Raw genomic sequence first — 26,806 nt, 5'->3', positions numbered from 1 at the left:
GGCAGCGCCGACAGGCAAGGGGTCCACAGGCTGCGCACGTGTCTCCCCGCCGCAGACTCGCAGGTCCGCAGCTCCGAAGGACCAGAAGCAGGGCGCACGCTCCAAAACGCAGGCCCCGGCACCGGAGGTCCGAATGCAGGCTGCCGTACCCGGGAGATCCAGAATGGAGGAGGCACAAGTAAGTGCAGGGCGGCGGGACCCGCCATTAACCCCTTCCCGCCAAAAGAAAGGCCCGGCCACCCCCTCACCGCCATTACAACAAGAACAGGAGGGGGCAGCGGGCTCTCCCTCCCAGCACCAAAACACGCAGGGTGCCATGGGGGACTCACAAAGAGCCGATAGCAGGGGGTCTAGGCAACAACCCTCAGCCTTGGCCCCAGTCCCTACTACTGCAGGATCCTACTCCTCAGCCGTGACGGCAAACAAGGGGGGAAGCCCCCCCAGGTGCATACCTCTCTCCCACAGAGGTCACACAATCAATCTCCTGCTGCAACAGGGGCGCATGTAGCTCTCAGTGGCCCCTCCGGGGCATGGCCTGACCCCCCAGGTGAAGACCTGAGTGCAACCCCTTCCCTCACAAACCTAGTGCAGGACTCTTGGGCCTCACCGGGCAATTCCACCTCCTCTGATGATCCGCCACTTGCTACTTCAATACGTCTCTCTGCAGATATTCAAGTATTGCTTCAAAGTCTACCTACTAAAAAGGATTTTAAAGATCTAGTAGAGGAGGTTAAAGACACATTCCGCACAGAGTTAAACTCGGTCAGGGATGACCTGCATTCCCTGGTGAACAGAGTGGAGGGGCTGGAGGTGGCCCATGATGACACAAGATCCTACGTGGCCCAGCTACGAGAGTCAGTGGTGGACCAAACTTATGCTATGCGAGATATGAATCGCCATATTGAGGATCTCGATAACCGTGGAAGGCGAAATAATATCAGAGTCAGGGGGGTCCCAGAACCCAAGGGACCTGAAGATGTCAAAGGACTCTTAGAAATAATCTTTAACAGTATACTGAATGAACCGGATTCACATAAAATTAAGTTCGACAGGGCCCATCGAGCTCTAGGGGCAAGGGGCTCCTCTACCAGACCTAGAGACATAATCTGTTGCATCACAGACTACGAGCTGAAAGAAAAAATTATGCTGACTGCCAGGAAAAAAGATTCGCTGTCATACAAGGGAGCCTCTATCCAGATATTTGCGGACTTATCATGGATTACCCTTCACAAGAGGCGCCAATTGAAGCCGCTTTTGACCCAGCTTAGAGACCGAGGCATCCCCTATAGGTGGGGGTTCCGCTTCGCCCTGCTGGCACTACACAATGGACAGACATTCCAGCTAGCTTCCTATGCAGACATGCCAGGCTTCTGCAAAGCACTAGACCTTTCAGTTCCGGATATCCCAGATTGGGAAATCACCCTCCCACCGCCGGCACCTCCTCCCGAATGGACTCCGGTGCAGAAGAGGAGACGCCGTTCGTCGCCAAGAGGGCCAGGGAAGAACCCGCCGGCCTAACACCCAGCTTGGAGGCGGTATAGGAGACACTATATCTACCTCACCAGGGCATTTTGGACACTCTCTCTCACCATGAATAATCAGGGGAGAGGACCTCCAACAGATTTTTAGTAGGTGGCAGTCCGGGGCAAACCCTCGGTGACTTGACCCCACCCCTCTTTTTCTGTTCTTGACCCTTTTCCTCAGCCTTCTTTTTTGGTTTTTCTCTCTCCCTAGAGTATTCTGGACTGGGCTTGACAACTGGGGTGGCGATAAGCTTTCCCTGGTGCCAACTCAAGTCTAAAGGATGCTCCCACCGGTCACTGTGTATGTACACACATATTGGTTATGGTTTAATGTTGTCTTGTGTCCCCTATCCCACCCCTCCCTGTGTGTCTTCTCCAGGTATCGCGAAGTAAGAGTGATGAACCAGCCTCTCTACGCCAGAAGTGGAAAGTCATTAGAACTGATTCTTGATCAGTACAGGTATCACAATGGGATTGTGAGGGGGCCCTCTTATAGCGAGTCATGTTTTTCTATATACAACCATGGTTAGGTTTCTCACCCTAAATGTGAATGGGCTTAACTCCCCAGTCAAGAGGCGTTTGGCCCTGACGGAAATGCGAAACCAGAAAGCGGATATTGTTCTCTTGCAAGAGACGCACTTTGATGCAACAGGTACCTGTGCATTCGCTAAGGGGTTATATCCTACTTCCTATGTAGCGTCTGGGGACAGAAAAAAGGGGGGGGTGGCAATTCTGATTGCGGCATCCGGCCCTCTTCAGACGTCCAATGTAATCTCAGATCCTGGGGGAAGGTTTCTCATTATACAGGGTACACTACAAGGTACTCCGATTATATTGTGCAATATATATGCACCGAATAAAGGGCAAATCCACTTTCTAAGACGAATACTTACCCGACTCTCAAAACTGCCACGGGCGGCATTATTAGTGGGAGGTGACTTTAATCTTCCGTTCTCGGCACAGACGGACAGACTAACGATCAACAGAGACACCCCACCCTCGGCCCTGCTATCCGCAACAAAGGAATTCAGGAAGCTTTTACGCCTCCATGGACTATATGACCTATGGAGGATCGATAACCCGGGAGATCGATCGTTCTCCTTCTACTCTCCGCCCCACGGTACACATACAAGAATAGACTATTTTTTTGGAACCATACAATTTTTGCGTCTTATGAGTAAATCTACCTTAGGCCCCCTTACTTGGTTGGATCATGCCCCATTAACACTAGAAACCGCAGATAACTTCTCTACATCAACGGCATGTCACTGGCGATTAAACGAGTCACTCCTAAAGACACCCACGCAGAGGGATGCATTGTCACTGTCCATCAAAGAATTTTTCGAAGCGAACGTCAATGACGTAGCCCTCCCGGCGTTATGGGAAGCACACAAAATGATGGTACGGGGACAGTGCATTTCTCTGGCCACAGCAATGAAGGCTGACAGGGTGCGGCAGGAAGCCCAGCTGACCTCCAAACTTAGGACCTTAGAGGCGACACTGGCAATCGCTCCCACTAAATCTACCCTCAAACAGGTAGTAGAGACGAGGGCCAAACTAAAAGAGTTAGCTCTGTTTCGCACGGAAAAACTACTGCTATATTCAAAGCAGAAGTATTACGAAAGGGGGAACAAAGCACACTCTATCTTAGCACGCCAGCTGAGAGAGGAGTCCTCCAAAACTCAGGCACACTCACTAAAACGCCCTGATGGAACTCTGACCTATGACCCCAGAGAACTGGCGAAAATCTTCCACGACTACTATTCTAAACTTTACAACTTGCCCAGCGCACTTCCATTGGACCAAACGAGCAGAGATGCCCGCTTAGATGCTTTTCTCCAGGAGTGTAATCTCCCGCACCTGCCCGACAGGGCCCTGACGGTCTTAAATGCCCCCATAGAAGCCGAGGAGTTAGCTGATACTCTAAAAGAGCTCCCTGGAGGCAAATCCCCTGGCCCTGACGGACTAACGTATCTGTACTACCAGACCTACCAGTCCATTCTGACCCCGTATTTACTCCCCCTATTCAACAAATTCCTAGACGGCTCCCCACTCCCAGGTAACATGACACACTCGTACATAACGCTAATCCCCAAACCCAACAAAGATCACACAGAATGCTCGAACTATAGACCCATAGCGTTACTGAACGCAGACTATAAAATATTCACTAAAATATTAGCTAACAGGTTACTCCAATGGCTCCCACAACTAGTTCATAAAGACCAGGTGGGCTTTGTTCCATGCAGACAGGGAGGGGATAATACCAGACGAACCATTGACCTGATCGATGTGATCAATAGAACAGATGGGGAGGCGCTGCTTTTAAGTTTAGATGCAGAAAAAGCGTTCGACCGCTTAGGTTGGCCGTTCCTGTTCCGGACCCTCCACGCATTTGGACTGAGGGGCCCCTTTATGAACGCAATTACAAGTCTCTATACTAACCCCTCCGCTACAATAAAATTACCCCACTCGATCTCGCCTCGCTTCCGCATCCACAATGGGACTAGGCAAGGGTGCCCCTTATCCCCCCTGCTGTTTGTTCTATGCATAGAACCCCTGGCAGCCGCTATTAGACGCTCGGAGAACATTAGGGGAGTCATGGTCAGGGACAGAGAGTTCAAATTATCTCTGTTTGCTGACGACGTACTGCTAACACTCACACAACCTCACATTTCACTCCCTAACCTCCACGACTTGCTTGAGAAATACGGGGAACTATCTGGATATAAAGTTAATGTAGCCAAGACAGAGGCCCTCCCAATAAAAATCCCTCAGGCTCACTTGACGAGACTCCAATCCAACTTTAAATTCCAATGGAAATCTCAATCCTTGACATACCTGGGGATTCAGATTACCTCCACCTACGGATCCTTATATTCCCAAAACTTCCCAACACTTTTTGCATCACTAAAGCAGTTAATGATTAGATGGCACAAGTTGCCTCTCTCCTTCTTTGGTAGAATAAACGCAGTTAAGATGACCATCCTCCCAAAATTAATGTACTACTTTGAGACGCTACCGATCCCAGTTCCTCTAGGAGGCCTAAGGGCACTACAGGCTTCTATGCTTCAATTTATTTGGGCACATAAAAGACATAGGCTAGGACAAAAGATCCTGATACTACCGAAAGAAAGGGGAGGTTTGGCCGTGCCGGATCTAATTAAATATTATTGGGCCACTCACTTACGCAGAATTCCAGCTTGGTCAACGCTCCTAGCCTACTCAAGGTGGATGGAGATCGAGAAGCTATGGAGCGCCCCAATACATCCTAACGCCTTCTTGTGGGCAACGTCCCATATACCACCCCCATCCCCTCTACTAGGCCCTATGGGCCATACCAGAGCAATCTGGCTGCGATGTGTTAAAAAATTCCCACTGAGTTCAGAGCGCTCACCCATGACATCTTTCCTATACAACCCATCCTTGCCCTCTAGCCTAACGGGACAAATGACAAGACCCTGGTACACGGCAGGCCTTTTTAGATTTGCTGACGTAGCTGACTACAGGAGTAGGGAACTGATTAGTTTCTCAGACTTACGGAACAAATTCTCACTCCCAACCACAGCTCAATATGGTTACTTACAGATCAGCTCCTATCTACTGTCCCTTTACAACTCCCCGACAGTATCGCTGCCAACGCCTTTTGAAATGCTATGTAAGGAAGGGACGGGTACAAAGGGCCTAATATCAGCTATATACACCATGTTAAGCAACCCTCACCCCACCCAGCATCCTCAGCATGACTACATGCTAAAGTGGGAATCGTTCTTGGGTAAAAAACTCTCGCCCACGGTGTGGAAAACAATATGGGATAGAGCAGCTAAGACGTCACAATGTGTGCAGTACAAAGAGAACCAGTATAAGCTGCTGATGTGGTGGTACCACACCCCGGCCCTGCTTCATAGAATTTACCCTACCACCAGGGATGCTTGCTGGCGTTGCGACTCCCAAGGTGCCAATATACCCCACATATTCTGGGCTTGCCCTCACATCACCAGCTACTGGAAGATGGTGGGTTCAGTGATAGAAGCAGTTCTGGGACGAGCGATACCCCCAGATCCCAGCATATATCTCTTGAACATTTTTCCCGATAAACTAGGCAAACATCCCACTAGGTTACTATTGCACCTCCTTACTGCCGCAAAATGCCTAATCTCTACAAAATGGAAACAAGCTGCTCCCCCGTCCCGAACGGAATACTGTGCTAGGATACATGACGTTCGCACAATGGAGCACTTGACAGCTTTGATTAACAACAAAATGGAGAGCTTTAACTTAGTGTGGGCCCCCTGGGACGATTTCTGGAGGAGTAGAGAGGACCACTAACTAACCGATGCTTTGCCATCGGGTAAGATGCCAATGATTAGGCTGTATCACAGATACCTGTCCTGACCCCTGTCACCCCCCTCTGTGTCGTTTCCTTGTCCAACGTCAATGTAATGTTTATATGATACTATTATACGGTTTTATTGTCTTGTGGTTCAAAGTTGTGATATTTTATTCCTGAATAGTAATAGTTTGAGGTAAATTGCCTTTTACCCTGACTGCGATCAGGGCTGTTCCTACCACTATGTTATGCTTGATTGAAGCACTGAACATGTATATGCTTCTCTATCTGTTTTATTTGGAAAAATCAATAAAAATACAGTTAAAAAAAAAAAAAAAACGGATTTGGATACAAAAAGATTTTCAAACTTTAAACACTTAAAGGAGCACTGTGCAAGCGATCATATTGAAAACAATAGAAATTATTTTGAGTGGATAACCCGTTTAAGCAACAAAAAACGCATTGTTGCATAGCACTCGGATTGAACTCTGAACAAACTCTGAACACACTCTGATCAAACTTGCACTATTTTCATGGACCAAATTTGTGCGGTTTTCAAAGATTTTTTGGCAAAAGACTTTATGGCCACATACAGATTGTATGTTTGTTTTGTTCTTGGCTTCAGAGATTTGCAACATTCCCCAGCCTTTTTCTTGGGGCCTGAAGACAGCTGTGGCCCAGAATACCGGAGTGGCTGGCGGTTGCGGCCAGGGCACGCTAGTGTCCCGGTGCTTGGTATGGGGACTGGAGGGCTGTCCTACAGCCTGGCAGGTCTCCAGCAGGTGGTGTTGGCAAGAAATGATGAGGGAGAGACTGTTATAGTGGTTCTCCCTGGGGCAACCCTTTGGGGTCTGGAGTATGAGTCCCTGTGTAGTGGATAGGGTGCCTGTGATGGTGACAGCCGTAGTAGCAGGGAGCAAACAGTCCTTACAGTTCTTTATTGGAACCAACAGCAACAGTGGATAATGTGCCAAATGAATCTTAACAATGGTTACAGGCTGGGGATGAACTTGGAGAGGGAACCACAGGGATGGATCACCAGCCTGGATGAAAAGGCAGGTTGGGAGGTAGCTATGTCCTAGTAAAATGCTTCAGCTTGTCCTGGGTTACTTCAGATATCACCCTTGAAGGTAGGATGATACCCCTTTACTCTCACTAACTCCTCAGAGCTCTACTGTCTCACTGCTTTGTCTGACTGCACTCTCTGACTGACTCTTGTCAGACTGACTCCCCTCACTAGACTGCTTCTAGAACTTTCCTGACCAGCGGTTTTATTTACTCCCACTGGTCATGTGGTGGTTACTCCTCCAATTGCATCCCAGCTTACAATACAATATTAGAACAGATGTGATTGGCTGATGGAAAGACATCACATTAAACAATTAACTCCTGCCTTACCAGGCAGATCTACCGCTGCAGTGTTCTCCGTGTTGTTTAGTGACCTAGCTGTGGGGTTGATCAGACTCCACATAGGTTGCAAGCTACATATTGGGACGTATTCGCAACAACCCCTCTGCCTAGCATCGGCAGGGGTGTTGCAGATTTTTCACTATTGACTTACTGAACTATTCTTTTCAATGTGCTTTTTCACATTTCCGTGGAAAAATATGAACCCTGTCCTTTTTGTGTTCACCGGCAACACTGAATCAGTGGGAAAAAACTGAAGTGTGAAACAGCACATTGAAAAAAATGATTCAATAAGGCATCAATTAAAAATCACAGGCACACGCCAACAAGTAAGGATCATTTCACACTGCCATTCCTTCTTTCCGTTCCTTCCCGCTGTCAAAAAAGTAAAGAATAAAGGTTTAACTGAATTTTAACCTATTAAAAATCCCATTGACATCAATGTAAATTTTATGTCATCCGTTATGTTCCGTTTAGGCAGGAACATCCATGGAATCCAGGAATTATCTATACAATTTTTGGAAGGAAAAAATGACAGAGGCTTTTCCTCTGTTTGAAAAAAACGCATGGAAATCAGATCCATGCCAAACTGATCATAACGGATGACATAACATTTACATTGATGGCAGTGGGATTTTTAACTAATACATTCAACCTCTGTTATACCTCCATTCTTCACTTTTTTAATGGGGAAGGGACAGTAGTGTGAATTTAGCCTAAGTTTGCTCTGGTTAAAATATGTGTTTAGTGGTGGAAGATTTCCTCTAATAATAGTTTCAATAATCTAAAATTGATATTGCACATTTACAATGTTTTAACACTTCTATAACAACAGTATATAATTACATTAAAAATTGTAATGAATCTGTTACCTTTTTGGATTTTTCATTTCTTCTGTTACATAGTTGATACAGTCCCAGCCAGAAAAAGAATACAAAGCTGAGTAGAAGGCCATAGTTAATGACCCCATATTAATGTTTGAACCTTCAAATGATCTTTCCAGATTAATTGTGTTACCTGGAATCAAACCAGAAGATGATGTATAACTAATTATTTCTTTTTTTAACTTGTACAGAATTAGTTCTTACATAATTGTGCAATATGCATGAATATCTATAACTTGTTTGTAATATATCTTATTGAGGAAAAGTATTATTTTCCTTAATTCAGCCTGTAGATTCTCTTCTGTCAGGCTATACATAAAGATTTTTTAGTATGGATATTGGTATGGGACTAACCATTCACATTAGTTCAATTGTTTTTACTGGGAATCAGTAATTTACATACTGTGGGTAAGGAAAGTATTCAGACCCCTTTAAATTTTTCACTCTTTGTTTCACTGTAGCCAATTAGAAGGATCAAAAAAATGTATTTTTTTGCTCATTAATGTATACTCTGCAGCCCATGTTGACAGAAACAAAAAATAGAAATGTAGATATTTTTGCTAATTTATTAAAGAAGAAAAACTGAAATATCACATGGTCATATCCATTCAGACCCTTTGCTGTGACACTCATATTTAATTCACATGCTTTCAATTTCCTTCTTATCTTTCTTGAGATGGTTCTACTCCTTCATCAGAGTACAGCTGTATGTAATTAAACCAATTGGATTTGATTAGGAAGGGCAGACACCTGCCTATATAAGACCCCGCTCAGAGCACATGAAAATCATGAGGTCTAAGGAACTCCCTGAGGAGCTCTGAGACAGAATTGTGGCAAGGCACAGATTTGACCAAGGCTACAAAAGAATCTCTGCAGCATTCAAGGTTCCTAAGAGCACAATGGCATTCATATTCCTTAAATGGAAGAATTTTGGGCCAACCACAACTCTTCCTCAACCAGGCCGTCCAGCCAAATTAAGCAATCTTGGGACAAGAGCCTTGGTGAAAGAGGTAAACAAGAACCCCATTATAACTGTGGCTGAGCTCCAGAGATGCAGTAGGGAGATGGAAGAAAGTTCCACAAAGTCAACTATTACTGCGGCCCTTCACCAGTCAGGGCTTCATGGCAGAGTATGCCAAAGGAAGCCTCTCCTCAGTGCAAGACATATGAAAGCCTGCACATAGTTTGCAAAATAATACATGAAGGACTCCCAGAGTATGAGAAATAAGATTCTCTGGTCGGTTGAGACAAAGTTTGAACTTGGTGAACCATGGTGCATCATGCTATGGGGGCATTTTTCAGCTGCAGGGACAGGACGACTGGTTGCAATTGAAGTAAAGATAAATACAGCCAAGTACAAAGAGATCCTGAATGAACACCTCTTCCTGAGTGTTTAGGACTTCAGACTGGGCCGAAGTCTCACCTTCCCAAAAGACAATGACCCCAAGAACACAGCAAAAATAACAAGGCAGTGGCTTCAAAACAACATGGCGACTTGAAAATGGTGTCCAACAATGTTTACCATCCAACCTGAGGGAACTGGAGAGGATCTGCAAGGAAGAGGAAGAGGCTCCTCAAATTCAGGGGTGAGAAACTTGTTGCATCATTCCTAAGAAGACTCATTGCTGTACTAGCTTAAAAGGAGCTTCTACTCAATACTGACCAAAGGGTCTGAATACTTATGACCATGTGATATTTCAGTTTTTCTTGTTTAATAAATTAGCAGAAATATCTAAATTTCTGCTTTTTTGTCAAGATGGGGTGCAGAGTGTACATTAATGAGCAAAATAAGAACTTGTTTTATCTTGCCAATTGGCTGCAATGAAACAAGGAGTGAAAAATTTAAAGGGGTCTGAATACTGTCCATACCCACTGTATCTTCTTCATCACATACTGACATGGCCTTACATGTGTGTTTCTATGCTCAAAACAGTGGCATGGGCATCACATAGAGCAGTGATGGCGAACCTTTTATGGACCGAGTGCCCAAACTACAACTAAGACCCACTAATTTATCGCAAAGTGCCCACAAAGAAATTTAATAAGTGATTTATGCTCCAAGCTCTGTCAAAGCTTTCAGGTGATGGCCTGGGTGCCCACAGAGATGGCTCTGAGTGCCACCTCTGGCACCCGTGCCATAGGTTCGCCACCACTGACATAGAGCATTACCTTCTTAAAGATGTTCATATGTAACATTGTATGAACTTTGGATGTAATAGGTGTCTTTCTAATTATGCTTAATAAAGTTATAACAACACCAGCAAGGGGACTTAGATGCTTATCTTTTGGTTTATAATCATAGCTTAAAAGGGTTTTACCATACATATGCATTTCTTCAGTTGAATGTTATTAAAAAATATGTACCTGTGTGAAGAAAATCTCCTATAAATCTAGCTATGTAGTCCCTTCAAAATGAGACAGTCATCCTTGGATATGACCATCACTGCACTCCCGCAGTGGTGGCCCTACATGTGCTAATGTGGCACTCAACCACATGGATTCAGCATTTATAACCACAGGATGGCTGTGGGGACATGTAGTAACTCCCAGCCGTTTCATATGCAAAAAATGTGTTTCTATGCAATCACTCCAGCAGTTGGTGTCGTATCCAAGGACAACAACCTTGTTTCTAAGGGACCGTATAACTACATTTATGCGAAATTATTTTCAAACTGAGCCATTTTTAAATAACTTTCAATTAAAAAAAATGTATATTCATGACACAAAGTTTAAATTAAAGGTGAATGCCCAAGTGGAAATACCCCTTTAATTTATGTGCTACACTGTCATATGGGGTCAGTGTGTAGAGACAAAGAACTTATGTGCATGGGAATAAGTTTTATAATATTTTACATCAGTTTTGCACTGTTGAAATACACTTATGGGCAGAAAATGTGATATGTATCTTTAAAGGGGGTTGACACTTTACTTGAAGTTTATTGCAATGTGTGTGGGGCAGCATATTGGGTAATTTACCAATATACATCTATTAAATGTTCTGCACAGAATTCCTGAAATGCAAATGCAAATGTGTGTGGAGATAATCTCCTATAAATCTAACTATGTAGTCCCTTCGAAACGAGACAGTCATCCTTGGATATGACCGTCACTGCACTCTGGCAGTGGTGGCCCTACATGTGCTAATGTGGCACTCAACCACCTGGATTCAGCATTTATAACCACAGGATGGCTGTGGGGACATGTAGTAACTCCCAGCCATTTCATACGCAAAAACGTGTTTCTGTGCAATCACTCCAGTAGTTGGGGTCGTATCCAAGGACAACAACCTTGTTTCTAAGGGACCGTATAACTACATTTATGCGAAATTATTTTAAAACTGGGCCATTTTTAAATAACTTTCAATTTAAAAAAATGTATATTCATGACACATAGTTTAAATTAAAGGTGAATGCCCAAGTGGAAATACCCCTTTAATTTATGTGCTACACTGTCATATGGGGTCAGTGTGGAGAGACAAAGAACTTATGTGCATGGGACTAAGTTTTATAATATTTTAGTTTTGCACTGTTGAAATACACTTATTGGCAGAAAATGTGATATGAATCTTTAAAGGGGTTTGACACTTTACTTGAAGTTTATTTTATGTGTGTGGTGGGGCAGCATATTGGGTAATTTAGCAATATACATCTTTTAAATGTTGTGCACAGAATTCCTAAAATGCAAATGTACCTCATCAGGCTCACATCTACCATAAAGACTCGAGTATAAGCCTAGTTTTTTAGCACAAAAAATGTGCTGAAAACCCAAACTTGGCTTAAACTCGAGTAAAAAAAATATAGGTTTTACCAGGTTTTTGTGGTAAAATTAGGAGCCTCGGCTTATACTTGGGTCCGCTAATACTCGAGTATATACGGGTAGGTAAGTATAAATGTTTTATTTTTTAAAAACCTCACAGGTCGATTTGGGACCCTAAACCACAGGTCCATAAGAAACCAACAAGTCGACCCAGCAAGTCCTCTTTAAGCGCTTATTAGGCCTTGAAAAATCCTTTATTGTAACCAGAAGAGAGAGTGAGGAGAGAATAATTGTGGGAAGCACTAATGAGCGGGGGTTAGGTAAAGGTAAGGAATGATACTCTAGTTGACCTGGGACTTTGAACTGGTGGTTACTGTGAAATGAAGTCTATCTCTACCTGTTTAACTGCTTCACCTACATCTCCTGGTCTTTTATCTAAACATTGAAGAGACACCGATTTCCCATCTCACAGGCAGTGGGAGACCTCACCACCACAGCAGGGTATATAATGGGAGCTAAGTACCTACCCTTTTCTACTTTTCTATTTTACACTTAACCATGGTCTATGGAAAAGAAAAGAGTTTTGGCCACCAGACACCAAAGCCCAGCCAATTTATTCATTAATTAGGCTTAATTCACTTGACAGTCATTAAAACATATATTGATTAATAGATACCTTCATAACAAATAACCAAACCAAATTTGCTGCATGTTTACATTTACATTACGTTTCCATCGAAAGCATGTCATTGCATTAGGGCTAATGGAAGTCTTTGGGTTTCTATCAGGATATCTATGTAATTCAACTCATGTATATGTGTACTCATTGTTACTGTATATATATATGCGATGCTTTCCAGTCTGTACTTAAATATTGTTTTTTCTCTTAAATACACTTTGGTAACCTCTAGCGAATAATGTGCATGCAATTACTTACCCTGAAATAATCGGACAATTCCTGCAATGATGATGATGACAAGGGCAAAGACTTTGGCAAATGTTGCCAGCACTTGGAGGATGGCTCCCCATTTGACTTTTGCACAATTCACAACTGTTAAAAATGCTATGAAATAGAAAGTAATTAGATCAAACATTATACACAGAGCTGGGAGGTGGTTGGCATGTAATTAGCCTGTATATATTATCCGCTGTTAGTGGCATCAATATGGGGGCACAGTGATCAAGGTAAGTTGTGTTAAGTGTTCTTGCTGATACATTGCACCTGTCATTCTTTTGATAACAATTTAGATAGTGTCCCTTTGGTTTGGGGTCACTCTGGCTATTATACTGTGTCTATATAGTATAAAAGTTGTGTAAATGGAGGCACATACACCAGGACCGAGATTAACTTCATAAACTATTTTCTTAGAAAGTAATTCACCACCAGACTGATGCGCTGTGATAAACTATCACAGTTTGTCTATGCAAACAAACGTCAATGGCACATGACTGCTGAAGCAATGCTTGTAATTATACATCAGCCCCTGTAGTAACACACAGCATTTTAAATCCTAAATGTTTAGTATTAGTAATTGAGGATGAAGAATATAATGTGACAAAATATTAACTAAATGGCCTAAGTATCCCACTAGTAACAATAGCCCCCTCAAAAGATAAGGTACATTGCACATAGTTTACAACATTGTAAAATGAGTAAGATCAGTTTTGGTTACTCACCCACACATACTACCGATAGAAGGAAGACGGCAGATCCAGGTATAGAACAGGTAGGAAAAAAAGGCTCTAACATATATTGGGCAAATGTCACTGCAAGAATAGCTTGACTGGCCGGATAGATTATTAACATGTTTGTCCATAAGTTTAAGAAGGCCAAAAAACCACCAAATGACTCTTTTATATAAATGTAACTTGCACCTGATTTTGTGATTGTTGTACCCAACTCAGCATAGCAAAGAGCTCCAATCATGGAGAACAGTCCCCCTAGAACCCAGATGATCAAGGACAATCCATAGGAGCCGCTGTACATTAAAACTCCCTTAGGTGAAACAAATATTCCTGCGCCAATGGTATTGCCAATGACCAAACTAACTCCATGTAGAAGTGAGATTTCTTTCCTTAGCTTGATAGTATTTGTGGTAATATCTTGGGAACTATCCTTCATTTTTAGTTCCATTTGAAATAATGTGAAAATTCCAGAATCAACTCACTGGCTGCTTATTTTCCTCAAAGAATAGGTCTGAAATAAAAAAAAAACATAAATCATAAATATAGTAAATGCATTACAAACATTTCATTATGAATTTTGTCAAACACACGTGGATATTATGAAACTTTACATATAAACTTACGGCAGCAGAAGAACTGAAATACAGCCAGAAAATAAGGGTGCCTCTGTTCCCTGCAGCTGGCAGCTATTTTAAAAAGGTTACACGTAACTGAGAATTTGTACCAAAGCTCAATATGTGGAAATGTGAATGATCTGTGTTCACAACCTAAGGTTGACCTTGCATCAAGAACTTTGTCCTGTTTATGTGCTAAATGTTGCAAAATTAATAATGTTAAATGTAGTTAGAGGGTTGTAGAAAAGGTAAAAAAGTGCACATTATATGTAGCTGATTGAGAATTGCACTTATTTTCCAATTCTTCTTAATTATGTCATCATTAACATGTTATAAATAGTGCCCCCATCATGGATTATAATACAGATTATGCCCCTATCATGGATTATATTATAGATAGCGGCCCTGTTATGGATTATATCATAAATTGTGCTAGTATCATGAGTTATATTACAGATATCATGGAATCATGGATTAAAGGGAACCTGTCACCTTTAAATTACACATACAGTCCCTAATATTTTATATTATAGATAGGGTTCATGTAATGACACATTACTAATCTAATCTGTTACGGTGCATAGCATTGTGTAATGTATGGCAGTGGTGGTGAAACTATGGAACAAGTGACAGGTAGCGCTGAGAGCCCTCTCTGTGGGCACCCAGGTCTTCATCATGCCATAGAGCAGTGATGGCGAACCTATTAGAGCCTCAGTGCCCAAACTTCAAGCAAAAGCCACTTATTTATTGCAAAGTGCCAGCGCAGCAATTTAAGCAGTAATGTATTTCTCCTTGTTCATTGACAACTTTCAATCCTTCAGCCTCCTTAGGACACCAACGCAGTTGAAAGGAGGAAGGCAAATTCACCTATCATTGTAGGAAGATTCTGCAGGCAGATTCTTTGAGTTCTGTCTGGTGAACTTCATTCTGGGGTGATGTTCTGGGTGCCGCCAGAAAGGGCTCAGAGTGCCACCTCTGGCACAAGTGCCATAGGTTCGCCACCACTGCCACAGAGTTGTGGCAACTCCTTCAGCCCGAGGCAGCCCAGGACATGCCATGCTCAGTGCTATTTTCAAGCCTTGGCTGGATTTTCATTGGAGCTCCTGCTCTGGGACCCTTGTTTCTTCCTGTTCAGGGAACCCTGGAGAGAAGTTGCAATGATAATCCAACTTTCTCTATCTTCTTTCTACTATGTTGGGGTCCGCAATATGATTAGGACGCTGATATGATTACTATAACAAGTTACAGTTTTAAAGTCTAAAGCAGGTTTTGGTTGTATTTTGGATCCTCGGTCTCTAAAAGGTTCTCAATCACTTCCCTAGGGTGTAATTCTTACCCCTGGGGGCTGTTATTGTTACATTGTTATTATTACAAGTTACACTGAAACCTGGAATGAAAAGATACCTTTAGTAGAAGGAGCAGATGTTTTTACCACTTTCATTGTACAGTGCAAATGACACTCACTCCCCTTCATTCTTTTGAAACTTTGAATCACATTATGAAGGGCGAGAGTTTGTTTTCATGGATTCCAATTGAGGAAATGTACATTTTTTTGAACACTTCCTATGAAAAGTTTATGGATGAAAAAAAACAGTGATCCAAGCAAATGTTTTTTGCCGATATAGTGATCACCATATTGAATTATTATTTAACATATTAATCGATCCAACATTTTCAGATTCAGGAAAACCTAAGTGAAAATGGTAAAATTCTTCCGAAATAGCCATTTTCCCTTCTTAGTGTTACAAGGTCTTATATGCATTACATTTTATGTAATCATTCTCAGCCTAAACCCTAATGGGTTTATAAAATAGGTTCCACTTAGAACAGGCCTCACCATGGTCAACGAAAGAAGTTGCGTGCTTGCGTCAAACCCAGAGGTTTTCATTTTAAAATAGATGTATGAGTGCTTTCAGGGAGTCAGTTTATCAGCCCTACAGAATATAATGGCGCTATATAAATAAAGATTATTATTATCTGGACTATTTAGATATTCTAAGAATTTATAGATTTTTATAGAGGCAAATAAAAATAATCCTAATAATAATATTAGATGGGACACATTTAAATCATTTGTTCATTGGATTGCTGGGAAATATGATAAATATTATTAATAGGAGGGGAAACAATTCAGACAGTGACTTATCAAGGATTAATATGAAAGTGTCTGAATCTGTGTCTGAAGCCCTCTTTTATTGGCAAATTTCATAGCTTTTTATTCGATGAAGTTCTGAAAGTGTGAGGAAGGTGTTTTTCTACTTGCTATTTGGCTGGAAACATGATCTGTCTTTTCCATCGATGAAAGCATTCCATACAGTGGTATACAATGCCATTATTTGTAGACACTGCAGACATTTTGGCTTTGGGGATAGATTTATTATTTGGGTGAAGCTTCTGTATTGTGAAACCTGGCCAGAATTCAAGTGCATGGATGGTCTTTTTAAAGTAGACGTCAAAGGTTCCAATGATCACCTTTGACATTTATTTTACTTATGGAATTTCTAGCATTAGAGATCTATCAAATCAGAGAGACATGTGGAGAGGATTTCTTTATATGCAGATTATGGGGCTTATTTACTAAGGGTCCCGCAGCCGCATTTCCGCTGGGTTTTCCAACGTTTTTAGGGATTGCGCAGCTGGGACAGGGCCTTAGAAGGGGATCGTGTTGCACGTGATCAGATTTTGGCGCATTGCGATGGCTTTCATGCGACAGAGATGGGGGGGACAGGTCGTCGGACAATCCAACTGATTCGGACAGAGCGTGGGATTTAACAGTAAAATTGTGTCGCAAGCCATGCACTTACATACACCAGGAAGAAGAAGGTGAACTCCGGCGGACCTGAGTGGGGAGCGACACATGCAGGATATCAGACACACGATCTACATGAATCGCGGTAGAGTTCATTCTCGTCGGACACTCCGGATCGGGGAACGCGCAGGGACGGGTAAGTAAATGAGCCCCTATGTGTTAATGCTTTTGAGAAAGTGTCTTGAGAGGTATACATGACAGGTATTTAGAATAGGTTTGGTAAGAGAGTTGGTTTAAAGATCAAATGTGAAAAATTAAAACAATTACACCTCAAGAAGACTCCATGCTAGATGTTGGATAACATAGAATATTTGGGAATTTTAATTTTGAATAATTTAATGGACTATACTCCCCTTAACATTTTCCTATATTTAATAATATAAAGCTGGCATAAACTCCCCCTTAATTGAGCCACAAGGATATAATAGGCGAAGTTACCTTTTTTACCAAAAAAAAATATTCTCAAATGTCCAATATGGTTATCACATTTTTTTTCAATTATGGAATCTAACAACTGGTAAAGTGTTGGCAATGCAGACAGGGATTCTTTGTATCATGTTTCTCTATGATGCAAGGACTCCCACCCACTTCACTGTGCCTGGGCCATGGGATTTGACTAGCACACAGGTCCATTTTCACAGGCAAAGAATGCTCTTGTGAAGGCAGCCTTACACTTATGTGGTCTAGCTAGGTTGGGTGTAAATTTGTGCTGTACAGTGGGTAGGGAAAGTATTTAGACCCCTTAAAATTTTTCACTCTTTGTTTGAATGCATTCAATTGGTAAAATGAAAAAAAAACTAAAACTTTTTTTTTGCTAATTAATGTACACATTGCACCCAATCTATACAGAAAAAAAAATATTACCATATATATTCTCAAGTATAAGCCAACCCGAATATAAGCCAGGGCTCCTAATTTTACTACAAAATACTCAGAAAACCTATTGACTCAAGTATAAGCTTAGGGTAGAAAATGCCTGACCATACCCTCCAGTATATATCTAGCCAGCCTCCTTCCCCCTGTATATAATTAGCCAGCCTCCTGAGCCCTGTATATAGTTAGCCAACCTCCTTCACCCTAGAATAGAGCCCCTGCCCCCTAGTATATAGCCAGCTCCCAGTATATAGCCAGCCAGCCTCCTGCATCCTGCTTACCGGTAACCGATCACGGGTGTTAAACCGCACATCGCTGTCGATGCCACCATCTTGCCAACGATTTTTTCTCCCCGTGACGTCATCGGGGAAGCGGCGATCCGTCGCTATGTCTTCTGAAGACCCGAGGCTGCCTCGATTTAACCCTTTCATTACAATGTGCTGTAGTATGGCAGTATATGATAGGATCGATCAGACAACCTTAGGGAGTCTGAAAAATAGTAAAAATAAACAAAAGTAAAAAAAAAAATTATAATAAAAAAACCTAAAAATTTAAATTACCCCCCCTTTCCCTATAACTTACATAAAAATAAATATACAGTAAAAAGCATAAATACATTAGCTATCACCGCGTCCGAAAATGCCCGATCTATCAAAATATAAGGAACACTACACGCCATAAAGTGAGAAACACTACCGCCATATAGTGAGGAACACTACCGCCATACAGTGAGAAACGCTACCGTCATACAGTGAGGAACACTACCGCTATACCATGAGGAACACTACCGCTATACCGTGAGGAATACTACCCACATACAGTGGGGAACACTACCCCCATACAGTGAGGAACACTACCCACATGCAGTGAGGAATACTACCCCCATACAGTGAGGAGCACTACCACTATACAGTGAGGGACACTACAGCCATACAATGAGGAACGCTACCGCCATACAGTGAGGAACACTACCCCCATACAGTGAGGAATGCTACCCCCATACAGTGAGGAACGCTACCGCCATACAGTGAGGAGCGCTACCGCCATATAGTGAGGAGCGCTACCCCCATACAGTGAGGAACACTACCCCCACACAGTGAGGAACACTACTGCTATACAGTGAGGAGCACTACCACCATACAGTGAGGAACACTACCCCCATACAGTGAGAAACGCTACCCCCATACAGTGAGGAACGCTACCGCCATACAGTGAGGAGCGCTACCTCCATACAGTGAGGAGCGCTACCCCCATACAGTGAGGAGCGCTACCCCCATACAGTGAGGAGCACTACCCCCATACAGTGAGGAGCACTACCCCCATACAGTGAGGAACACTACCCCCATACAGTGAGGAACACTACCGCCATACAGTGAGGGAGACGACCCCCATACAGTGAGGAACAGTCCCACCATGTTCCTATCTTCTTCCCAGAGTTTTCTGCCCCATGTAACACATTGTGCTTGCGGCCATTTTGCAGATTCGTGAGGAATCAAATTTTTCCTGAAATTCGAAACAAATTTAGAATTCATGGTGAACGTTGGTGGACAGCCATTTCAGAGATGCTCAATTAGGTTTAGGTCAGGGCTCTAGCCGGGCCAGTCAAGAATAGTCACAGATGTGTTCTGAAGTCACTGCTTTTTATTTCATAAAGGAAATCTCTGTACTATTTTGCATTCATTCTTCCTTCAATTGCAACCAGTCATCCTTTCCCTTCAGCTAAAAAACACTCCCATAACACGATGTTGCCACAACCAGGTTTCACTTTGTTGATTGTATTTGGCAGGTGATGAGCAGTGACTTGTTTTCTCCACACATACAGCTTAGAATTGGCAACAAAAAGTTTAATTGTTGTTTTATCAGGACAGAGAATGCTATTTCTCATAATTAGGGAGTCCTTAATGTGTTTTTTGGAAACTGTATGCAGACTTTCATATGTCTTGCACTGAGGAGAGGCTCCGTTTGGCACACTCTGACATAAAGCCCCGACTGGTGGAGGGCTGCAGTGAGTAATTTTCTCCCATCTCCCTACTGCTTCTCTGGAACTCAGCCACAGTGATCCTGGGGTTTCTCTTTAACCCCAAGGTCAGGTCAAGGAAGAGTTGTGGTTATCCCAAACTTCTTCCATTTAAGGGGCTATTCTAGGAATATGAACTTTCGAGACAAAAACTCATAATGCTATAAATAAATGAATACAACATAACTTATTGTTATTCATCACAAAATGTAGCTTAAATAGTTTGTGTTTATGATCACTGCACATTATCTCACTGAGATGTGTTTCCACAACACTGGCCATAATGGATGCACTGACTACAGCCAAACAGAGTGGTAATCACATGACCTGCCAAGGCAGCTGCAGGACATGTGATGTGGACATGTGACAAGCGACCATCTTCTGTCCTGTGTTTCCTCCACAGGGACAAAATCAATGGACTGATTAAAGGGGTATTCCAGGAATCGGCATAATTCATATACAAATAGGCACTCAAAATATAAGCTAATATGTAATTAGTTGTTATGTAAAATTTTGCTCCCGTTAGCAGAAAAATGCTGCTGACATAGACTGTAATGAAGAATTAAAATGCTACTGGCCCTTTAATCAGTCCGTTAATTTCCTCCGCGCGGTCCGTTGCAAGAGAGAAGATGGCTGCTGGTCACATGTCCACATCACATGTCCTCCAGCTGCCTGGGCAGGTCATTTGATCATCACTCAGTTTGGCTGTAGTCGGTTGGTTGTAGTGCATCCAGCATGGCCGGTGTGTGGTGATGGCAGTTACACATCATTACTATGGTAACAGAGCAAGAAAACTTGTTACATCATCACTGGGAGCAGAGCATAAGTGGTAGGAGGAGTTATTGAGAACTAAAGGATCATGGAACTTGTGGTTTCCAGTGGCGGCCATCTAAGTGATAACTCCACCTACTTTATAGAGGCCATACATTTTGTAAATCATAAAATCAAATTATTTAAGCTCCATTTTGTGATTAATGACATTGAGTATTGTTGTAATCATTTATTTATATCATGATGGGTTTTTGTGTCAGACGTTCACATTCCCGGAATACCCCTTTAAAGAACCAGTAGCATTTTAATTCTCCATCATAGTGTACGTCTACAACATTTTCCTGCTAAGGGGAGCAAAGGTTTAAATAACAACTAATTACACATTGGCTTATATTTTAATGATCCATTTAAATTTGAATTATGCTTTTTCCTGGAATACCCCTTTAAAGATTATGGAGGCCACTGTACTCTTGGAACCTTGAGTGCTGCAGAAATTCTTTTTTAACCATGGCCAGACCTGTGCCTTGCCACAATTCTGTCTGAGTGTCACAGCAAAGGGTCTGAATACTTATGATCATGTGATAATTCAGTTTTAATTGTTTAATAAATTAGCAAAAATATTTACATTTCAGTTTTCTGTGAAGATGGGGTGCAGAGTGTACATTAATGAGCACAACTTTTTTGATCTTACCAATTGGCTGCAATGAAACAAAGAGTTTGACAGCTTAGCTCACATTTATGCGGTGAATCTATTTGCTTGAATACTGGATGATTTTATAGAAAAAATAAAAATAATCTATTTGATATAATTTATTTTTACTATTGCTAGTTATTTTTTTTCTTTTCTTACTTTTATCTGAAAGTCTGGAGATGGAGCAAAAACAAAATAGCGATAATTAGTGTACATGCAGTCCCCGGGTTACATACAAGATAGGGTCTGTAGGTTTGTTCTTAAGTTGAGTTTGTATGTAAGTCGGAACTGTATATTTTATCATTGTAACCCCAGCCAGAACTTTTTTGGTCTCTGTGACAATTGGATTTTCAAAATGTTGGGTTGTCATAAGAATCAATATTAACACTAAAGCTTCATTACAGACACATTTGATAACTGTTATAGCTGTTTATTGTAGCCTAGGACTAAAGTACAATAAATTACCAATATCCAGTGGTCCGTTTGTAACTAGGGGTCGTATGTAAGTCGAGTGTTCTTAAGTAGGGGACCGCCTGTACATTGTAGTGTATGACAACCATATGAATTGTAGGTAGACCAGAATTGAGCACAAAGCAAAATCATCAAAATGTTCACTAGTGTTAAACAATAATTATTTCCAGGTGGGGATTTATATTTGGAACACCTGCCATGTTTATTAAATACTTATGTTCCCCTTGAAATATTTCTGGAACATTTTTCACTCTAGTTTTAGTCTATACACAATTTGTCATATTCAGCACTGACTGGACCGTACCAGACTGTGCAGTGACACTTCCTCCTCCAGCTGGTAATACCCACACTTTACCCATAGATGGCAGGTAGCACAAAGAAGGTGAGATGACAGTGAATTTGATAAATCAACATGCAGATGTAACAGCTGTAAGTAAATGAGGATAATTTTTACCATATTCTAGGCAGGCCTAATACAGAGGGTGACATTTTCTTGAGTAAAAAGGTTTGAGTATTCTCAATGGAAATGATCTCTTTATGTGCTGAATTGGATTTTTTCGGTTGTGTTAAAAAGCAAGTGCTGGCCATTCAGTACAGACTTCAGATCAACATAGATTTTAATTGGTAACTTTTTCTTTCAGCTTACGATAATGTAGTCTATTACAAAAACTTACCAATGTTGAACAAAAATAAAATGTCATGTTTATGACTGCCTTTACTTCTGTAAGAGAGGCCTATCTCATTGTAAAGGATCAAACGAATAAATTACAAACAAATAAGAATTTGGTTGTAGAAATGAATTTAATATAATAGATGGATAAAATAATCGCTGAATGAAAAATAAATAGCAAACAATCATTAATGAATCATCTGTACATTTGTATAATTTAAATACACATTTTTTGGTAGAACATTATACATCAACAAACCAAAATTATTTCATGACTATGTACACCCAAAACAAAGCAACAGCACCAGGTACAATTCACATTTAAGTTATTATTTCAGCTTTTTGCATTGGTTAGTCTACATGCACACAAATGTGTATTTATGACGTGTACTAGCAATTGTTTCAACAGCTAGCTTATGTTCCTATGTCTTTCTATGGGCTCGCAAATATAGCTATAGGGGCAGATTTATCACACGTCAGCGTCCCTGCCATCGTGATCCGCCAGAAACCAGTTTAGAACCAGTGATAAATCTCCCCCATAGTTTCCATGGCCCAATACATGAGCAGATTGCACACTGCAGAGCAGGCATTTTTGCCCAGGTTTGCAGCCCAAGCAGTTTTATTCTATTTTGTGTACAGGCTGAAAACAAATGACCATTTGCCCATGGTTTACGGTCCTTGAAAAGCACACAGGCCCCTTACACACAAGCGAGTGTGATACGTCCAACTCACATGATACTCAAGGTATTTGCTGACTGGACAGCGTTGGGGCCTAACATTCCAGCCAGTACACACTACATATGTCATGAGTTGGACGCATCATACTCTCCAGTGTCTAAGGGGCCTTATTCTAAACTAAATCCAAATGTGGAGACCACACAGTACACAGTACACAGTCACAGACACTACTTTTTAGTCCTAATGCACCAACTTTCCTGGTGTATCATAGCAGTATGTTTTTATAAACTTTTATGGCACAATATCAGGGGACTTAAACCAGAGAATCATAGAGAAATGCACTACGATTTCAAAAATATATGTAATATTTCTATTACATCTGTGTCAGAGTCTTCATCACTTTGTGCTCTCAGACAGAGAAGGCAATGAATTTGGTTCACTTCAGTCATCAGTCTGAACAGTGCTCTAGTGGCAGGGCTGATGATTGAATATGTCACACCTGTCTCTGTTAGCTTGTCCCTTCCACCTGGAGCATGATTTCCTACACTCAAGTGTATGCTATTCCCATTGCTGGTTAAAGTCTCTTTGCTAACTCTATTGTCTGTGCTACAGTTTCATCACTTCTGTTCTTCTGTTTTACCGATTTTTGACCCTCGTTCTTTACTATGCCTTGTATCTCTGATTTTGTGCCTTATTTGCTATCTCTATTATGACCCGGATTGCTGACCTTACTTTTGTGTTTGTTCATCTTGTTTTGTGTCCACACTTTGGCCTTCTTTGTGGTTGCCTTCACATAGGATATGCAGAGGAAGCAGACAGGGCTGTTTGAGGGATGGAGTTTTTTGGTTCACTGCCTTGTCTGTTGTCCCTCTGTCCAGTGTTTCCATTATGATTTTTGTACATTTTGCTATTTCTGAGCATTATGGTTGTGTCTTTAGCACATGGAGCACACTTATTCCTGCATGGATCACTCCACTCACCATCAAATAAGCAGGAGATGTCTTGTGAGAAGAATGGGGGTCACACTGGAAGAAGAGGGAGGGGTTTTAGGCAGGAATAGCAATGTTCCAGTTGCTGAGGACAACCCGGTGTACCAACTACTTCATAAGCATACAGATTAATCTGGTAATATCTTAGAACAGTGAATATATAAATCATCCTGCCATAAGGTTAGAATGTTTAGTGGAGGTGGTAGAGTCCCTTTAATGTTATTGATTATTTCCAGCAGACAATAACAATTTCAGGCATTATTTGTGATCACAGAAAGATCACGTTGAAAATTATTGCCCCAGAATAAGTGCCACATCTATTTGTGGGCTGTGTATGATTTTGAAGTTGAATGTCATCACTTTTCAATTGAGACTTTGTATGGCCATGTTCAGGGCAGTTTTAACACTTTGCTGGGGTCTTTGCAAAGGTTCTAGAAGTTGGGTTTCCTGTTAGAAGTTGGAGTTCAATGTATGTATTTTACACATGTCCTCTGCCTCCTCTTTGATGTGCTGCAGATATTGGAAAGGGCTCCTGTTTACATACAGCACAAAAAATCATTAAAGGGAACCTGTCATCAGAAGCTCTTTTTCTGGCTCTACCATGCTCTAATAGAGAATATTGCCAAAGTGTTTTTATAATAAAACTAGCTAATAAAAGTTAGATGAAAGTTCTCCTTTCTCTCTGCAGAGCAGTTTCCTGTGCCTCATGGGGGTGGCCAGTGAGGAGCGGTTTTTGATCCCACCCTCGGCAAACTGCTCTGCCATGCATCTATTTCAAATAGGAGGGATATGGGTGTTTTAAAATTTGAAATAGACCAATAGGGCGGTTTCCTGATGCTGGCGGAAACCGTTTCTCACTGGCCACTCCCATGGGACACTACTCTGCAAAGAGAAAGGTAAACTTTCATCTAACTTTTCATCAGATAAAGCAAGCAAGTGAGAGAGAGCAATGTCTAATTGTGTGAAATCACCTATTTTAAATTGCTTTGTTGATTTGTTATAATTAATTATTAAATCATGATAGATAAGCAGATATTCCTCAAAATACCCCAAATATGCCACTACTGCTTTAGAAAAAAGTAGATTCTCAGGCTTTAAGTCATTCTTGATCTCATGGCTCACATCATGTTGCAGCTCTGACCATTATTGTCATTTTGTCTCGCCGTCATCAAAAATACATCCCAATTTGGTGGTGATAAAGGAAGTTTGATTTGAAAATGGTTCCAAAACCTGGAATGCATAGAAACAAAAATGGTTATTGATGTACTGTCAAAACAGCAGAATGTACAGTCATAATACTGAAGGCAAGTCATCCAAGCCACACACATAACCATAGGTCGTCTGCTTTTTCTAAGCTGTCATTTATATATGTTTTAGTTTATTGCATCTCTAAAAATGTATTATACTACCAACAGTGGCATAACAATCAAGTTTGCAGGGGGTAGGAACAGGCCCAGAGTGGAGAGGGGTTTGTAGTTGACCCTCAATATTTTTAACTGTATACAAGTCTGCAGTGTTGGTGCTGAGAGCTATCAGCTTTCTGCCCTGCTACTCACTCTAACTGGTCTCTACAGAGTTAATCCTGTAGCCTATCAAAGGTGAAACCCTCCTGCTATATCACCCTAGCACCCCCAAAAAGTAACTCCCGCCCTTACAAGGGAAGTACCCGGGGAGGTGACTGGGATATGCTCATTATACGTAAAACAACATGGATTTTTAGATGAAACACAGTGACACCAAATGGTTAAATGAAAATATAACTTTCTTTTGCTTTATCTGATCCATGTATTCCTGATCATGGCACTGTTTCCTAGTACCAAGTACCACAATTTGGAGTCTGACAAATCCATAGTTATCAAGCCCTCCGACAAGTGGGGGCAATGTGGTAATAATGGATGTTGACATACAGTGTACAGTGTTGACACATACATTGTTGACAGCCAACCCACTAGACAGATTTGCTGTAGAGCGTAAGTCTATTTTGGATGAAGCCTTGTCACAGGATCTTATTAGCAAGGCTGAATCCAAATACCTACTCCCTACATTCCTAACAGTTGCTACATTTTACCCATTGCCCAAATTCAAAAGGGTACACAACCACTCATGTTCCTACCATCTTACACAAGGGATACTCTGGACTAAAAAGATTGGAAGGGTTTGTCATTAATACTGACTTCTTTTTAGCCAATATAGATGTGGAGGCCCTTTATTCTTCAACCCCCCAGGAGGCAGGCTTAAGGGCGGTGTCTCACTTCCTGACATCAAGGGGAATATATTATTGTGCCCACGACATGTGCCCCCATGTCTTCTGCTGCCCCTTGAGGACTTCTCCCTTATGCACAACATTTTACTCTTCAATAGGAGATACTACTACCAGCTCACCTGAAAACCCCTGAGGAGGAGGGTGCAGAGGGGATTGAGATGTGGGCATGATACATTGATGACATATTTGTTATCCAGAGCAAATCAAAGGATGAGCTTGCTAAGTTTGTTGACTCCTTAAACCACAATGATATTGGTCTTAAATTTACATTTGACATTCAGGCTTTGGAACTTTCATTTTTAGATGTATTGATCAAAAAGGCTCCAATGCCCTTTCTCTAATGGCCAGTGGCGTAACTAGAAGCTGATGGGCCC

General features: G+C 41.7%; 2 protein-coding genes across 4 annotated transcripts in view; both read right to left on the bottom strand.

The window, feature by feature from the left end:
• LOC140132949 (Y+L amino acid transporter 2-like) overlaps window positions 1-18,367 on the bottom strand; it is a 44,621-nt gene extending 26,254 nt beyond the window's left edge. For 2 of the 3 annotated variants that reach the window (XM_072152418.1, XM_072152421.1), the window contains exons 1-4: window positions 14,210-14,307; window positions 13,578-14,097; window positions 12,838-12,963; window positions 8,133-8,277 (exon numbers count right to left, since the gene is read on the bottom strand). In XM_072152418.1, the coding sequence (XP_072008519.1) occupies window positions 8,133-8,277; window positions 12,838-12,963; window positions 13,578-14,034 (728 nt within the window). In that variant the 5' untranslated portion in view covers window positions 14,035-14,097; window positions 14,210-14,307. Of the gene's footprint in view, window positions 1-8,132; window positions 8,278-12,837; window positions 12,964-13,577; window positions 14,098-14,209; window positions 14,308-18,163 lie in introns of those variants that run through there. The other variant, XM_072152420.1, reaches the window with a different exon arrangement.
• Window positions 18,368-25,026: 6,659 nt separating this feature from the next.
• LOC140134052 (cytidine monophosphate-N-acetylneuraminic acid hydroxylase-like) overlaps window positions 25,027-26,806 on the bottom strand; it is a 90,193-nt gene continuing 88,413 nt past the window's right edge. The window contains exon 11 of the mRNA XM_072154714.1: window positions 25,027-25,399. Within this exon, the coding sequence (XP_072010815.1) occupies window positions 25,288-25,399 (112 nt within the window). The 3' untranslated portion in view covers window positions 25,027-25,287. The remainder of the gene's footprint in view (window positions 25,400-26,806) is intronic.

The sequence above is a fragment of the Engystomops pustulosus genome, chromosome 5 (assembly GCF_040894005.1).
Source record: "Engystomops pustulosus chromosome 5, aEngPut4.maternal, whole genome shotgun sequence".
NCBI lineage: Eukaryota > Metazoa > Chordata > Amphibia > Anura > Leptodactylidae > Engystomops > Engystomops pustulosus.
The sequence above is the reverse complement of the archived record's forward strand: the minus strand, read 5'-3'. Positions and strand labels throughout refer to the sequence as shown.